General features: G+C 28.4%; 1 protein-coding gene across 2 annotated transcripts; it reads left to right on the top strand.

Moving 5' to 3' along the window:
* Window positions 1–910: 910 nt before the first annotated feature.
* On the top strand, window positions 911–17,812 carry LOC111639741 (protein O-linked-mannose beta-1,4-N-acetylglucosaminyltransferase 2-like). Of its 2 annotated transcripts, none has more exons than XM_023385681.1 (8): window positions 911–1,060; window positions 5,217–5,752; window positions 10,421–10,483; window positions 15,353–15,442; window positions 15,511–15,635; window positions 15,724–15,829; window positions 15,914–16,024; window positions 17,257–17,811. In XM_023385681.1, the coding sequence occupies exons 2-8, from the start codon at window positions 5,246–5,248 to the stop codon at window positions 17,470–17,472; spliced, it is 1,218 nt and encodes a 405-aa protein (XP_023241449.1). In that variant the 5' UTR covers window positions 911–1,060; window positions 5,217–5,245; the 3' UTR covers window positions 17,473–17,811. The 2 variants fall into 2 exon arrangements, with proteins under 2 accessions (XP_023241449.1, XP_023241450.1); XM_023385682.1 differs by lacking the exon at window positions 911–1,060 and adding an exon at window positions 1,120–2,250 and having other exon boundaries at window positions 17,257–17,812.

The raw sequence follows: 17,812 nt of genomic DNA, 5'->3' as shown, positions 1-17,812 counted from the left end.
CAGTTTTAAATACAGTACAGTAGAGTTTCGATTTAGCATGGGTCTCTTCTCGAATAAAGGTTTAAAAAGTTTCTTATTACCTTTTTGTCCGTTAAATCGAGGTCTTTTTTATTTTTTATTATTTTTTAAACTCCTCTTTCCGCCCTGTGGGCACTAAGAGGGCCTCTTTTTGCAAGCCCATTATCGGTTCGGCCAGAACCACAATGAGATGGCCGGAATGGAGAAGAACGGGGCTCGACATATCCGGACGGACTCCACGGGTCGAAAAATTCCTGGGGATTTTTCGACCCGTCTGGATCGATCCCGGGTCCCCCAGAGCGGTAGGCTGCCACCTTTACCGCTCGGCCATCCGGCTACGGCATATGGTTAGGAGATCAATAGTGCTGTGTCAATAGCCGATACATCAAACTAAAATCGATATTTGCTATGATATCAATATCGATATTTGGCATTTATTTAAAACATCGACATCGATACATCGAAGGAATCTCAAAATCAAGCCCGATATTGATATCAAAATTTTGATTAGCTGTCACTATTTTTATATACATGGTATTTAATATTCGAATATTAAAACATTTCAAAATAAATTTAAATAAATACAAAAATTATTAAAATTTATTTTATATATATAATTAATATTAAATTTAATTTAATTAACGTTTTATTAATTCAGTAAAATTTATACATAAAAGAAATAATTTAATAAATTATAAATAAAATGATATAATTTATAGCCGTATAATCCAGGCTGTATGATATATTTATAATTATTTTAAAATAATATAAATATTTATAATTCAAAAAAGATGTTATCGTTATAAATTGGTCGAAGTCAGATTCTGATGATGTTAATTAACTTTTTATGGCTGACACCTTACTGACATTTATCGACTAGTGGCAACCTTAAGCGGCGCTTCGGTGGCAGCAACTTGTGGAGCATTTTTATCACGTGACCAAGCTGATTCGACAGTGGCAGTGTCAGTGTGAAGATGTAGATCGGTACCAAATGCTTGGTTTTTCTCATCATCGTTCCGGATTCCACGTTTTTGCAAGATAAGTAAGTAATTTAAAAATTAATTTCAACGTTATTTCTCAGTTTTTTGCACGATCATTTAAAAACGTGGTTTATTTTTTATTAGTTTTAACTGTAACTTCGGAAGAATTTCGCTCTTCTCTTTAAGAGCTTTTAATAGTAATGACGTTAATATAACCACTAGAGTATAAATGTTATACGTAAACACGATTATCTACCAATCAGGGAAAAGCTTTAATTAGATCATTTCAACCACGTCAGTTTCTTACTGATGCTAATTCGTATACGTTTGTTTCTATAAATATTACCAGTAATCGCGGTAGGAAAAAAAATTCATAAATTTTATTAAAATGTTAAATTTATTTGAATTTTCTTGCATCGTGTTCTGGTGGCATTTTTTAATTAAGTAAAAGTTAGGTTGTGAATGGCTGATATCGATGAAAAAAATGAGCAGTCACGTGGTTTAGATGTCTTAATTCCCGATTAACGAGGCAGAGTGGTAATAGTTTTGTATTCTGCATAAAAAGAGCCGAGTATGAACTGTTGGAGGAAGTGGAGACAGATTGTACAGGAAACATAATGCTTACGAGACCGATATTGTGCGGCTTAGGTAAATGTGTATTTGGAGGGTGGGGAAGACGATGGTGGGAAAATTTGGTTTTTATACGTGAGGATCAGCGACCCTGTGGGAAAGGAGCGCAGATGGTCGTTGAGCGTGAAAATGATTCTGACTATTTCCTGCCACCGTTCGTCCGGGTGGTGTCAATGCTTTTCTATTGTCGAGTAGCAAACACCATCTGCTACCCCGCGCTTTTTAACTTCCTAAACAGAATCATTGCCAAACAGTGCAACTATAAAATGTTATCTTATCTTCCTAAAACATGTTTGTATAGTTTTTTCCATCTAGTGAGTTTTTTTTCTACTACTCTGCTCTATTGCCCTTAGGAAATTATTGTCCCAGATAAAAACCATTCTTTTGTTATGCACTTCCTGCATATCCAGGTTTTAATTACCTGTGAAAGGTATTGGCAGTTAAACAGAAAAAAAAAGGAAATGAGATGATGAATGAGTGGAATGTGTCTGTGGGAAAGATGTCTTGGATCACCAGATGGGCCTTGAATACTCTGTACTCCAAATTAGATAATAAAAATCATCATCTAGATTTTTGCATCTTTTATTATATTTATAAATCTCCATTATAATGTTATTGAAAGGTAATTGATAATAGATATTTATTACTATTATGAAAAAGATATATTTTTATTATTTTATTATTATAAATTTGTTTATGTTCAGAAAATGCAATGTACTGTATATATTTTTTACTGGAATTTTTAATTCTATAGAATTATTTTCTGGGCTAATTAACATTATTTTAAAATTTATACATTTTAAATATTTTTAAGAGTGCAATGCACTTTATAATCTTATAATTTACTTTATTATTTCAATGCAATTTTTTGCAATCATTTTGACATTTCATTCAACTTGATAACATATTACTATTGTTTTACTATATTTAACAAGTGCAATTTCTTATCTATAAATGTTCAAGCTACTAAATTAAGGTTAATGATCTTGGAATCTTTGTTTATCCTATGAAAAATTATTTCTTTCCTTGATATAAAATATATAGTCTTGACTTAGTCTTCATATATATAATTTTTTCCCATGTTTTTCTAGTCTGTTTTTTCCTAATAGACTCGTGCATTATTGTTAATGGTTATTTTTAGAAAAATGGATTACGAGATAACACTTTCCCACATTTAACTTTTTTCCATGATACTAAATAAACTTATACATTGTATATATACATATACTTTTTATACATTAAATTAGCATAATATTTAATGCTTTAGTAATTTTCACAGCAATTAGAATGTTAATGATTATAATCAAAATTGAGAAGTAATTAATTATAATAATAACATAATAGTAGGTAATTTACATAATTGCAAATTGTTTACTGTTATCATCTAATCTGTGATTCATTTTGTTTTAATTATCTGTTAAAAACTTTCTTACTGACTTTTTTATCATTAATTCTTTTTAATATAAAGTTTTTAAAAACTGCTTATTGTAATCATATTGGAACTCTCTTACACTGATAATTGGTAACTGATAACATTATGCATGTAAGTAAAAATGACTACATTTGGCAAAAATTCTCATTTTATTGATTCTGACATTAAAAAGAAATGTTAAAACCACTAAAAATGTGTTACTAAATGAATTATTATTATATTTTTGCAATTAACAACTATTAGCATATAATTGAAAAGAAATATCAGCAATTTAAACTACTATATTGCAAATAATGATTAAAATGATTGAAACTGATAATGCATAATCTTCATCAATCATATGTTGAAAATGATAATGTGAAAATACAGTTTAAAAATGCTTATTTACCTGAAAATAATATTTATAGCAAACTATTACAGTAAGCAAAGTTTTAAATTTATTTTAATCATTGTTTTGCTAATTCTGGTAACATTCAGTGACTAATAACCTCCATCATTACAATAAGCAGATTATATTGTGTGCAAATAAAAAAATATTATATGATTTTTTTTTTAATTTGAAATCATGAAAAAATATAAACTTAGATGTTAACATAAATTTTATTAAAATTTTAAAGGTACAATACATTGTTTTCAAATTTACAGTTCATAAATGAATGTTTTTCTACAAATTATTATTATTATTATTTTATGTTGTTTACAAATGACTGAGATAACCATCTACATCTAGTTTTTCCAGTTTTTCTAAAGTAATTTTTTTAATGGGTAATAAATGCAATTCAGTTTCTTTAACAGTATACAGTTGTCATCATTTTTAATTGAATTGATAATTCTCAGATCAGTTTATATTTTTCAAAACATTCTTTATTATTTAGAATCACAATAGTCCCCCATTGCTATCATTTTGTTAAGCTGCATTATAATTTATTGATATGTACTTAAAAAATTCATGATTCTTTAATGAATGCATTATTTGTTCAAAAATGTTTAGATATAGTAGTGTGAAGGCAAAGTATATATATATATATATTTTCTTTTGTAAGAGAATAATAATCTTATTAAAAGAACTAATAAAATTGTTATAAATATTTATAAATTGTAAACATAAAGGCAATATTATAAGTGAAAAATTAACATCATTTGATAATACAAACAAAAAATATAAGAATATTATAATGATAAAGCCATATATTTTAAGTTATGTATATTCCAATATTTAAAACATTAAACAATAATTCTGATAGAATTTTACCATTATAAAAAAAAAGAAAAGATTTTGGAAATGCTTGTTCTGTTTTCAGAAGTATTGACTGTAATTAATTAATGAAAAAAGTGTCAACTTTTTAATATAATCTTTAAGCTATCTTTTCACACTCACAGCCTCAACATGTGGTTGATAAGAAGATGCATTTATCAGTTGTTGTTATCAGTCAATTTAAATGTTAAATGTTAAGTTTTTAATCATTACTTGCTTGCAGACAATAGTTTAAATTTCTGGCATTTTGTTTTTTTTTTACTTCAATTATATACTAGTTGCTATTAATTAATAACTTCTCTTTGTAATATGACTCAATAAAACTAGAATTTCTATTAATTATAGTCTTATTTACTTGCCTTGCATAATGTTATCAGTAAATGTAAGTCCTAAAGCAACTACAATAAGTGGATTTTACTATAATTTTAATATATATAGAATTGTTATGAGGAACATATAAGATTAAATGAATTATAATTTTAGGAATTTTAGGATTACTAAATANACAATTTTACACATATACAGTACTATAAGAATATTTGAATCAAAGCGTAAAGAGCTAGTATCGGTCTTTAAATATCTTATATTAGCTTGTTCAGTATGAAACAGCTACCGCAAGCAATATGATTTATATTAAATCAAGTGTTATTTGTTTAATTACGTTAACAAAACAATCGCAGTGTCATTGCAGCATTCCAATGTTTTCAACCATGAAAAAGAAAATAAATTATGGTTGATTTAAAAACATTTTGATAATACGAAAGTTAAACTTACCAAGACAAAAACTCACAATTTTACAAATCTATATATATATAAAAATGAAGAAAAACAGTGTAATCTGAATTTTATTTCTTTACAAATACAATTACTATTGAATTTTGATTGTTTTATTTTTATTTAGGTCATGATATACATGAAGTTATGACTTAAATGAAAGGAATACATTCATTGATCATGGCTAGATGCACTTTGGACAAACTATTTTGGTTGTGCATATTAAACTTCTGTACTCAAATTATGCAGTGTGCATTTCTCTGTTCCAGTAATTCTTCCAACAATCAATCATGTAAAAGGTCGGAAATAATTAGTCTTCCTGGACATTGGCCTGCAAATTACTGTGTTATCACCAATATTAAGTTTCAAGTTAGTAACAAAACAATAACTGTCAATAAAGAAAATATGAAAGATTTGGATAAATGTTTTAAAATTCAAGATATTTGGAGTTTTCAACCAAAGCAAATTGATTCAGATAATTTAATCTGTGATCAAGTATTTCCAAGAGGACACTTTTTCACTGTTTATTATTATCATGGCAGCAATTATTTTCATCTTCATTATGATACATTGATTCCACTTTACTCTGCATTATATTATCAACAGACTTCTCTTCCAAAAGAAACAGTTTTGTTACCAGCAGTTGAGATAAAACGGGGCGAGGTAAGTTAAAATTTAACTATAAAATTATTTAGATAAAGGTACAATAAAGATTTTGTTTATGCAATTTCTGGGCCTTATTTTTAAAGTAGAAAATAGCTTATCCAAGAATTAGATGATAGTTTTTAATTTTATTATGTGTTGTAATTATATAAATATAGTCTAAAAGATACATTATCATTTAGAAAAAATTACATGAGATAAATGAAACTTATTACAGATTTTAAGATTTGCTTGAAACTATTATTATGTTTTATATTAAAACTACATTTTTATAATTTAATATTTTGAAAATTTTATATAAAGTTTCATTTTGATGTAACACACAATTATGCAAAATAGATTATTTTGTTATCAAATATTTTTTGCCATTTCTTCTAAACCAGTCTGGATATTTTTCTGCCATTTCTGTGTTAAGTTTAGTACAGAATAGAGGATTTGATCCCGGGATTTCGAAAATCGGGATCCCGGGATCCTGACCACTTTTCAGTCCCAAAATTTTCGGGATTAAGTTTTCCTAATCCCGAGATTTTCGGGATTGACATCATTTTAAAAAAGTTGCAAAATAGACTGCATGAAGCGAAACGTTCAGTGCCAGTGCTTTTAACAGAATTGCTTGCCTATCATTTTAATATAAAATACAAGAAATTTTATTCCAAGCAAGCAGCAGAAATTAACCTAGCGGGCTTGCGATGCTTGCTTGGAATAAAACTTCTTGTATTTTCAACTAAAATGATAGGCAAGCAGTTCTCACTGGGTTACTTGGTAATATACTTCATTTTTGTATTTTTGAATTTTCGCGGGCGCCAATCGATTTTCTGGCGCAGTCAAGAGCACTACTCAGTGCGTTTTACCTGTCAATGTGTCAGCCATCTTGTTTTGCCAGTGTGGTTAATATAGACCCGACGCCTCTCGCTTAGGGGGGTCGACCTTAGGTGAAAAGGTTACGACCCCCGCCTTGCCCGTGATCTGTCAGGATGATGCGAGAAAGTCTTTTTACGTTTGGGAGTAGTGGTTTGCTGGATGCTGAGAGACTCACACAGAGACCGAATTTACAAAATTAACGTGTTTATTTTTAGAAAGGCATGCTTACAATGATCGAAACAATCGGGATTGTAGCCTTTACTCCTACAATCCCGATCTGTGTCGACCGGACTGTTTTCTTCCAACCTCCCCGTGTCCTCGAAGCTATAACTAGAACGGGCTTATAAGTATTTACTAACGATTCCTCCAACTTCCATCAAACCTAAACGCGTTTTCTCAGCAGCTGCATATATGTGCAACAAATTGAGAAGCAGACTTGGTGATGAGACACAGGATGCGTTGTTATTTCTCAGATCATATTTTCGCAATTCAAATTAGAATGTTCCTATTAGATTAGTTTTCTTTATATTTAAGAAAAATGTGACTGATTAATATTATTTTTAAATACTTTTTGCTAAGAAACTTATCTTACTACCTACTTACTAGGTTGCTATATGAAAGTAGTCTATTTAGTCGATGTTAAGAGAGATTTTTGTTAATTTTCAACGTTTATTTGCATAGTTTGTTACATAAAGGTTTTTTCAATTTATGTGAGTTTAAAGAGATCTCAGTGATGCTTAAAAAAGAATAAATTTAACATGAAGACTGAGTGATTTTAAGTCTGGTTAGTCTGACTCTGAGTCTGATTAGTTAGAGTGATTAAATTAGCTAGGTGTATACTGTAAAATATGTTGATTTTTGTCTAAATTTTGATTTGTTGATTTCTGTAAGATTTTCTTATTTTTTATTAACCCTCAATACCAAAATAATCCCGGGATCCCGGGATTGACTAAGTATAATCTAGAAATCCCGGGATTAGAAATAAGGACCGGGATCGAATTCCTTAGTACAGAAGAAATGGTAAAAAAAATATGTAAAATAAAAAGAAATTATCTATTTCTTTATGAAATAATTTCTTAAAGATTATTCTTTTTTTTTTTCTTTCATTTCTGATTATTTGATAAAATTTGATAAAGCAAATAGTGCCTGCTATTGTGACACATTGAAGCAGTTGCTGGATGCAGTTTATTGAAAACAACTTGGGTTGCCACAAACAGGCATCGTGTTCCTGCAGGCCACACTTGGCCAACACCCCATGTGACTTGTTATGGTGCTACCAGTGGGAGGTATTGAGCCATGTTCCCCACAGCTCTGATTTTCATCTGTTCAGACCATTGAAGATTAGGTGTGTACCAGTTACATGACAGTAGAATTGGCAAATGCTTATAATATATTGGCGCTACCTTGAGCCTGTTATGCCAATGCCTAAAGAAGCACATAACTTCATTAAGAGCAACATGCAAGCCACAATGGTTTAGCCACCCTTGCATTGGAGAAGGATGTATTCACACACATCAACTAAGCAAAAGTTATACATCCTTCAATGGTTACATCCAACCTATGGTACTCAGAGAAGATCAAAATCTATAAAGCATGCAGGAGAAATTATGCTATTAACTTTAACTCTCTTTAAGCTCTGAAATTTTTTTATGCACCTGGAAACAAAATTGTTTTTACCTCAGGCTACAAATGGAATTTGTACAGTTTGTCCCTAAAGTCTGAACACAGGCAAAAATACATATTTTCAAGAAATGAAATTTATTAACAACATTTTATTTAATTGGAATATTAAATAATGTCTTAAAGATGATTTCCATCATTTTCAGAAAAAGAAGTCAAGGGGTTAAGGATCACGGATGTGATAGAAACCTAGTCTATGTAGGCTCTATGAAGCACTTAGGAGTTACATTGAAAGAACACTCGGCTGATATACAGAATGAAAGGACCACCACTGCTCTGGCCATTTACACCTCGGATTCAGACATAGACCAGATTTTAATTAAGCGAGAATTATCCACACCACACAACATGTACACCACCTCAGGTGGTTAGAGGCTGCATGCATATACATAGCTAGCCTTAGCAGTAATAACTGCATCAATCACAAAGAAGAGATAACTGTATCAGTAGCATGGCAGGTGCCTATGGACAAAAATTTAAGATTACTGTCAATCACTGGAGAGCACGTGCCCAAGAAGACTTAGTTGAGAAGAGCATGTTTGAGTTTCAAATTTGTTTTCTTCAATCTGCATTCCATCAGGAATTCAATGGTATCTGAAGAAGAACCTGTTCGGTTTGAAAACATTAGTAATGAACTGTATATTTTTTTCGTTTTTACTCATTGTGGGAGAAAACACCGGTAAAAGGTTTCGAGGATATTTTTAATTTACTACACTCCATGTTGAGTTAGTGATGTTTTGATTTAGTCTTGAATGGATTAAGCTGATTTTGGCTGATTTCATATTTAAGAGTTAGACAGTAATTCCTTTGCACAGGTTTGGAGGGCCTTATTTGAGATACAAAAAAAAGTGACATTCAAAAAGCAGCCTGTGTCATATGCATCACTGACCAATTTAGAAGTTGTGATAGATTGAATTTGGTGGCTAATGACCACTGAAAACAAATTTTTTAGTGGTCTTTAATCACCATCTAGTTACTACAATAATTGGTAGTAGTTTGCAGGATTTTTGGGTGTTTTTAATAAATTTGGATTATTAGTTCTGTGGTTGTTCATATGTAGGAACACATTTGTATTTTATTGATCATTTTGGAATTCTCCTTTTGTTTTTATTTATAGTGTGTTATAATAGAATTTTGTAACATGTTATAAATTGCATAGCTTTACCTATATTAATTTATTTATAAACATTTATGTATTTATGCATGTAATTATTTACATTGTTTTCAAAAATCTATTTATAGATTTTTGAAAACAATGTAAATAATTACATGCATAAATATTTTATTTCATTGATTTATATATATATATATATATGTTATGATGACACAGAGCTCACTATAGCATATTAATTATTATATATTTTAAATATAAATCTACATGTATTAAAAAATCAATATTATAAATGACAGATAGTGCTGAAAGCATAGTGCTGAACAATCTGTCAAATGTTTTCATCTAAAAAATAAACCAAGAAAAAAATTTTCCATTCTGAATATAATGAAATGCATTCAGAAATACTGAAAGAAGTTTCAGTAATATGCTGAATTCATTAATCAGCTAAATTATTAAGACTTAACTTGCTTTTTACTGGATTCTTAATTTTAGTTTTTAGATTAATTTTCATCATGCTATGTTCATTAAAACCCTAAGTTTTTTAATGGATATAAAATTTATTTATTTCAAGGTTTGTTTGTCTAGATTGGGTTGATTTTGTTGTTAATAATTTTTTTTAGTGAATGAGAATAGATTATATTGGATTAGATATATATAGAATTTTAAAATTTTTATTTTATTTATTGATTAAATTTAAGAATAATATAGATTACAGTATTTGACATTAAATAAAATTAAAATTTTTAATTATTGCTTTGGAATTAAATAAGAAATTGCACAAAATAAATTTCTTGAAAAATATTTGTTATATATATATTTAAAGTTAATTATAATTAAATATTATGCATTCCTAAAGTTACATTTAATATATTTCATGTTGCTACAAAATATTTGTATCAAGTAATTGAATTGACAATTGGTTAAAAAATTTTAATGATTACAATGCTTTATAATAGAGTTCATATATTCAGATAACATTTAAAATATTTAATTCATGTTTTTATAATTTTCAGGGAGTAGATTGGAATACAGATGCTTTCATGAAATCAGAAATGTATTGGTTAGATATGTTGATGGTAAATTTAAATTTTTTTTTTTATATAACTCAACATCATTTTCATCAGAATTATCATTAGTAATCTTTTTAAAGTAAATATATGATCTATAAAACATTGATTTGCTTGTTTCCATTTCTCTTCAATTCTTTTTATTTTCTTAAATAATTTACTAATTGAATTTAAGATACACGTCCCTTCATAATTATTACAATTTCCTTTATTACCCTACTCAAAATTTGATAAAATGTATCTCAACATCATGTCCTTGGAATTTTTATTCACTTTTTTAAATTTTATTAAAATAATTTTATTGAAGTTATTTACTTATCTTTGCCATATTTTGACAGTTGTGTTGTCATCCTTCCACAGCTAGATGATTGCCTTTTTTTTCTTCTTTGCTTGCATTAAGATGCTTTTTATTTCTTCCAGTCTAAGAAATGCACTTTTATTTCTTACACTCATTTCCCTTCTATCAGTATTCCTATTTCTTTAAATTCTTTTTTCTTTCATTTAACAAATCTTCATAATAATTGTACCATTTCTCTACAGCTCTTATTTATTTTAATTTTCTGTTTTCTTAGAATTTTTTTCCTCCTTGCTTCAGTAATCTTTTATATTCTTTAAATTATTATTTTTATCTCTGCACATGTTCTATCACATAACTCCAACTTCATTTACATAATTTTTTTTCTTTTTTCTATCATTGTATAAATAATACAATGATAGAAAAATTCTTACTTGTACAATTCTTACTTGTAAATATGCTTCTCTTTTTTCCTCAGTTTTGTCTGTCTGTCTAGTCTCATTTCACTGTTTCTTTCATCTCTACTCAAGATATTTTCTTAACTATGTTTGTCACATAGTTTTAAATATCAATGGCATTTTTCTTGTAGTTTTTTTATCTAGTTCCATTATCTAATCTTTTTATGGTGTAAATATTATTTTCAATATAAAATAATCTACATTAAATGAAATAATTCTAGCTCTTCCAAAAGAAATATTTGATTTGTCAAGTGTTTTTTGTTGACTGGGCAGCCATTGTCAGGATTGAATCAATAATGAATTTGAATTTGGAGTATAGAATTCATACAAATTTTTCACATTTAAAAGTTACAAAGTTCTAGAACAGCTTGAGAAATGAAGTTAGAATAAACAAGCAAAGTGAAATAAAAATACAGTCGATTCTGCTTAATTGGGACACATTGGAACTAATCCATTTTGGCCCAATTAAGCAGCTGCCCCAATTAAACGAACTAATAATAAATTCTATAATAAAATATGTAATACTTAGGTAAATAAATAAGTAGGTAAAAAATAATAATTACATACCTATTTTAATGCTTTATTAAACCAAAATATAAAAAATATTTGTACTATAAATTTGCCAGACTCACGACGATAGATAACTGATTTTCATAATGCTAGTGTTGCCAAATGTTAGTAGTGACATACACAAGGGTTGACCATTTGATTCGTTCCTGATCAAACAATTTTTTCTTTCTTACTTCCTTTCAAGAGGGAGAAAGAAAAGGGTTTGTCCAAAAGTCATTTTATGGTCTTCCTTTGAGCAGTTTCCTTTACTTGGAGGTGGGCCACTTCAGCGGGAGTGTTCGTAGAATATACCAGCTCAATGTTGGTCTTAACAATTGGATGGATGCTGTCTGAATCTAGACGTAATTATGCACACAATACCTTCCAAGGGAACTCTAGCTGTCTTCCAATTCAGTTGAGAGACTTTGAAAAATTGTCTGGTGATCTTTGCCCCTTTGCTTTTAAGGGGATTGTCCGGTTCAATCCAGAGCAGGATCAATAACTCACATTCAGGTCCGCCTAAGACGAAATCCCCATGTGATACATTCAGCTATGCTGACCCCCTCCAGAAAAACTGAACTGCCTGAGCAAAAGACAAAATCGCTTTGTCTCTGTCAACCGTTAGGCCTACATGACATTAGTGTATGTTATGTAGTACCTACATATTTTCAGAAGATTACTAAAATATATCAAAAATTGCTAAATTCCTTTTCTGCTACTATCCCAATTAAGTGATATGTATTAATTTATTAGTTTGATTTCTGTTCTTTGTGATTTGGCCCAATAAAGCGGCTGCCCTGATTAACTGGAGGCCCAATTAAACGGAATTGACTGTATATCAAAAAAATGAAGCAAAAATACACCATGTTGAGTGAAATACAGTAATAGACATGGTGTCAGTAATCTTTTACAAGTTTTCATGTATTTAATACACCAGTTTTCAAGACTTGTTATTGATCTACATTAAAATTGTTCACTTTCAGCTATTCACTGTTCTGTATTACTTTTCAGTTTTACTTTTTTGTTTAATGCCTTTGGAAAAGCAATTTAGCTTCTTCCAGGGACATTAAGGGCAGGTATAATGATCAGATCTGCACAGTGGCGCAGCATGGGTGTCAGCCGCCCAGGGTGGAGGAAAATTTCACCGCTCCCTTATTTAGATATCTGAATTTAAAAGACTAAAATTCAGTTTCTTCACAGAATAAGTAATGAAAAATTCCGTGCTCATTTCAGTCAGTCCGAATCGTAGGTGCAATAAAAATATGAAATGAAATGATTCAAATTTTTACAAGATGTTATTATTATTTGTTGTGAAATTTTTCGACTCCCTAAAGGTGCCGCCCCCACTACACTATGCCATGGATTTGCAGTTTGCTTCTTCCATATGTACATGTATTACATATATAACAATATCACAGAATTAATAATTGATTTCAGATTCCTTATTTTCCATATCCTTATGTGTATGTGTATATTTATGCTGGAAAATTGTATTATCTATTTTTATTCTAAACTTTATGCAAAAACTCTTTATAGTCTATCCTCTTTATAGTTATAGTTTGTCCCCAATATACACAAGATTACTACTATATCTAGTGTGCCAAAATTAAAAACAACCATATACCATTTTCAGAAGAAAGGAGAAAATTAGTTAATATTTTTAATTCTTATATATCTGTAGACAATGAAAAAATAGTCAATGTGGTCTGTAAGAACAGAATGTTTGGCTATTTTTATACATGCTTATTATTTTATTTTTTTAATTCAAATTTAATGCTTTATATTAAAATTGGTCACATTATCATAAAATTATACAGAAAATGTCTTTATGATTGTGTCAAGAAAACTTGTATCACTCTGAAGTTATGTAAATCTGGCTTACATAAATTGGGGACTGACTATTCTCAGAATATGCTACTCTTTCATTGAAGTCACTAAATATAAAAGTTCTCTATGTATAGAAATTTTCATTAACATCTCATTGCAATTTTTCATAATAAAAAGTTTATAATTACATTTATTTTTATATCTTTGGTTGATACATAAATGTATATAATAGTTATTTTTTTTTTCCCCCATGTATTTTTATTAGTTAGGTTAGAGCTTTATAAATTAAAGAATATTAACACTATCATAAATCATTTGTGATATTTTTTTCATCAGAATTGAAATATTACTTTTGCTTAAAAGCAATGTTTCACATATGGTGAATGGTGACAAAGTACTTTTTTTCACATTGCCTAAAAAATGGATGTAATCTCTAATAACTTCTTACTCTTCCCTTTTTGTTTGTTACATATAATAGTATTAAGACAATCTAATTTAAATGTTTGGAACAAAAACAACCATGTTATTGATGAATAATTCAGTCACATGTCCGACTAAGTCTTTCAGCATTTTAAAATTTTAAATGTATACAAGGAGCCAGTCCAGACTAAAAGTACATACTGCACTGGATATCAGTATGTGCTTTTAGCCTGGAATCTAACCTATGAACCAACTGATTTGGATAATCTTGTCAGCAGTTATACTGTTGATATAGTTCTGATTTACTAGAGCACAAAAGTTTCTTCATCCATGGTGACACCATTAAAATTCTTACCTGTAAAGACACCATATTGTTATTACTAATGATAGTTCTGATGGTGATAATTTAATATAAATTAAGTAATAATTTAAATATTTTTTAAATAGAAATAATAACCATTATGAGAACTAAGATTATATAATATTATGTAGGGTTAGTCAATAAGTTCATGCACTTTTTGTTGATAGATGACAGTAGATATTATGAAAAGCAACAAAGGTCTGTTCAAATTTTGAAAGCACATAATCATTTGAAATTGATATTTCAACATTTATTATTTCTTTTAAAACCATAAAAATTGGTTGTGTTTTGTGCATTTAAGATGAATTGAAAGATGGATAAACAAAATAAGCATTTTTGGCATATTATGGTTTTTTTATAAAAAAAAAAAAAAGCAAAAACATAGGGAAAACCTGTAAAAAGATGTATGCAGTGTATGGTGAGGATGCCTCAAAAGAACTTGTTTACCAGAAGTGGTTTAAGATATTTTGTTATGAATTTTTTCTGTCCAAAAGACTCCACTCTGGGGTCAGACAAGAGATTGACACCAATCCATACTAAACAACACGAAAGATTGCAAACATTCTTCAGATATCTGCATTAACTTGCCTATGTTAGCAAGCTCAATATTTGTTTGGATTCCATGCAGATTGACTAAAGCAAATTTTCTAGAACTAATTTCCATCAGCAATTCACTAAGATAAGGTGAGGAAAGAGATTCATTTCTATAGCGGATGATAATGGATGATGCAAAATGGATCAGGTACAACAATGTAGAGTGCATCATCAGTACTAATTTAATAAATTAAATTAGATAAAATTGCAAACTGTTTTATGTATGATAAATTAATTTTTTTATTTTAATATAGTATTTTAAGTTCATTCAGAAATTCAGATAAAAAATTTGATCTAACTAGTGTATCTATCATAAAGACAATTTATTTGATTTACTAAAAGCTTTTTTTAATACAAAGTTTAAAATTTTACAGACAATTGCTGGATCTCACAGATTATTACCATTGGATAAGAGACTTGCTGCAATAAATAAAACAATGTGTTTTGAAAGAGCCTATTTTGGTGTAAGTTTTTCAATTAAGCAGTCTTTGATTTTGTGTTTTAAAATTAAAATATATAAATATCTTTTCAGACTCCAAGAGTTAAATATTCTGATCCTTCTTTGATAAAAGCTTTTATAAATTTTGTAAAGAAGACTTTACAAATAGAAAAGATTAAAATTGATGCTCACAAACCAAAAGTTGCTCTTATTCACAGGTAGGAATAAATTTTTATTTTTATTTTATAGTAATGATATAAGATTTTATATAAGGTTATTTTTGATCAAATTTAATATAAATTCTAGGGAAGGCAGAAGAAAAATTCTGAATGAAGATGAATTGAGTAAAAGCATTGAATCATTTGCTGTAGTAGAGATTATTGATTTTAGTGAACTTTCTTTTAAACAACAAGTTAGTTTTTAATTAATTTAAAAATGAGAATTGATTTGTATTGGAATTCAAAATGATTAAGTATATAAAAAATATCTATTCTAGGTTCAGAAAGTTCAGGAATATAGTGTTTTGGTTGGAATAAATGGTGCTGGGTTGACAAATGCACTTTATTTACCTGAAAGCAGTGTTGCAGTGCAACTTGTTCCATATAAAGTAAGTTGAAATTATTTTATATATAAGCCTGAAAGTTTTTAAAAACAGGTGCAAATTGTTTTCATTATTATTAGTATTAGTTTTTGAGTTATCAGTGCAAAATAATTTCATAAATTAGTCTTAATATTTTGAAGAATATGAACAAAAAGAAGAAATATAACTTTGTTGTGTAAATTATTGAGTAGTTTTACAGTTTAGGAAGAGATTTTTTCTGACTGAAAAAAATATTTGTATCAAAATTTTTAATTAAAATATATATTTCACTTATCTATTTTTGCTTCATTTCTGAAGCCATTCTGAAACTTTGTAACTTTTAAATTTTAAAATTGTATGAATTTCACATTCTAGTCCATTATTAGTTTGATCCTGAGGATGGCTGCCAGTCAGATGAAAACATTTGATTAATAAAATTTTTCTATTGTAAGAGGCTAGAACTATATCATTTATTCACACACTAATTTCTGAGGATTATTATTCTGTTATATTTTATCAAATGCAAAACTGTAATTTAATTCCACTTATTAAAAAGAATGATTTTTGATTACTAGTTTGTAGCTTGTATTTTATAGAATATACTTAATTTATGTAATTGCACTCATTGCACTGCAATTTGAAAAAATTGTAGACTTATAAATTTCCACTGTCATATGTTTTTCCATCTGTCTTTCCTTAATCTCAAGAACAGAGTTAGATAGATGAAATCCAAGACCAAATATGGAAACCTTAGGTTCTGGAGGCCCTGATTAACTATATACAAATATCTAATACAAATCAGAAGTCATGTTATTTCAATTCAAAACTCTTCCCCTGAAAGATGTTAGATAGATGACTGGCATGGCCTTATTGTTAAAGGAAAAGTATGATGTACAGAGGCAAGACACTACTAATAATTTCAGGTGGAGAGCATACATTTTAAATGAAATAAATTAAAAATGTGATTAAAAATTGCAGCCTGGCATTGTGACAATGTCATAATATTGATAAATAATTGCATGTTTCAATCTATTTTATAATAGAATTTTATTTTTATGGCACAAAGCTTTACTACACGATGATAATTAACAATTATTCCTAAATATGCTAATTTGATAGTTACCACGGTACTATTAATAAGATAGTTTGTTTTCTATAACTTGTAATATTAAATACCAAATTACAAAAATGTTCTGATTTTCTGTTATTTATTATAAAGTTGTACATAATAAATATAAATTTTATCTGTGAATTTCTAGGCCCAATTAAATGTTGATGAATTTGCAACTCTGCTGAAAGCTAGAGGACCATATCTTCAATGGGACAATACTCATTCAGAACTTAATTCTCCCACTAAATCTGATCCTTTTAATAATGGCTCTGACACTATAGTACACAAACAGGAATTTATAAAAATCATCAAGAAGGCATTAGAGTTACAGCGGAATTTTCTGAATCAGAAATTCATTGAGTGAAATTGGTTTGTTTAAACAAAAAAAGAAAAAAAATTAAGGTTTGCTTGATCTGTGATGTGGTTTTGTATATAATATACTATAATTGTGAAAGTTGTAAACATTACTATAGTTTATATATAATGATTGAAAATTTTAAAACACTTTAATGTAGTTGTTTTTTAATATTTCACTGTACTTTAAAAATTATAGCTACAAATTTATATTTAAAAAAGGTTAATAGTTTAGATCATAAATGTTTAACTTCAGAAAGTTTTTGTCAATAATATTACACAAAAAATTGTTGCTAATATTTGTTAAAGAAAAAATTTTAAATTTGATAAAGTGGTACAAATTTGTTGTT

Source organism: Centruroides sculpturatus, unplaced genomic scaffold, assembly GCF_000671375.1.
Source record: "Centruroides sculpturatus isolate CEXI.00-Female unplaced genomic scaffold, Cexi_2.0 scaffold1305, whole genome shotgun sequence".
NCBI lineage: Eukaryota > Metazoa > Arthropoda > Arachnida > Scorpiones > Buthidae > Centruroides > Centruroides sculpturatus.
Note: the sequence above shows the minus strand (reverse complement) of the source record. Positions and strands in the feature narration are given on the sequence as shown.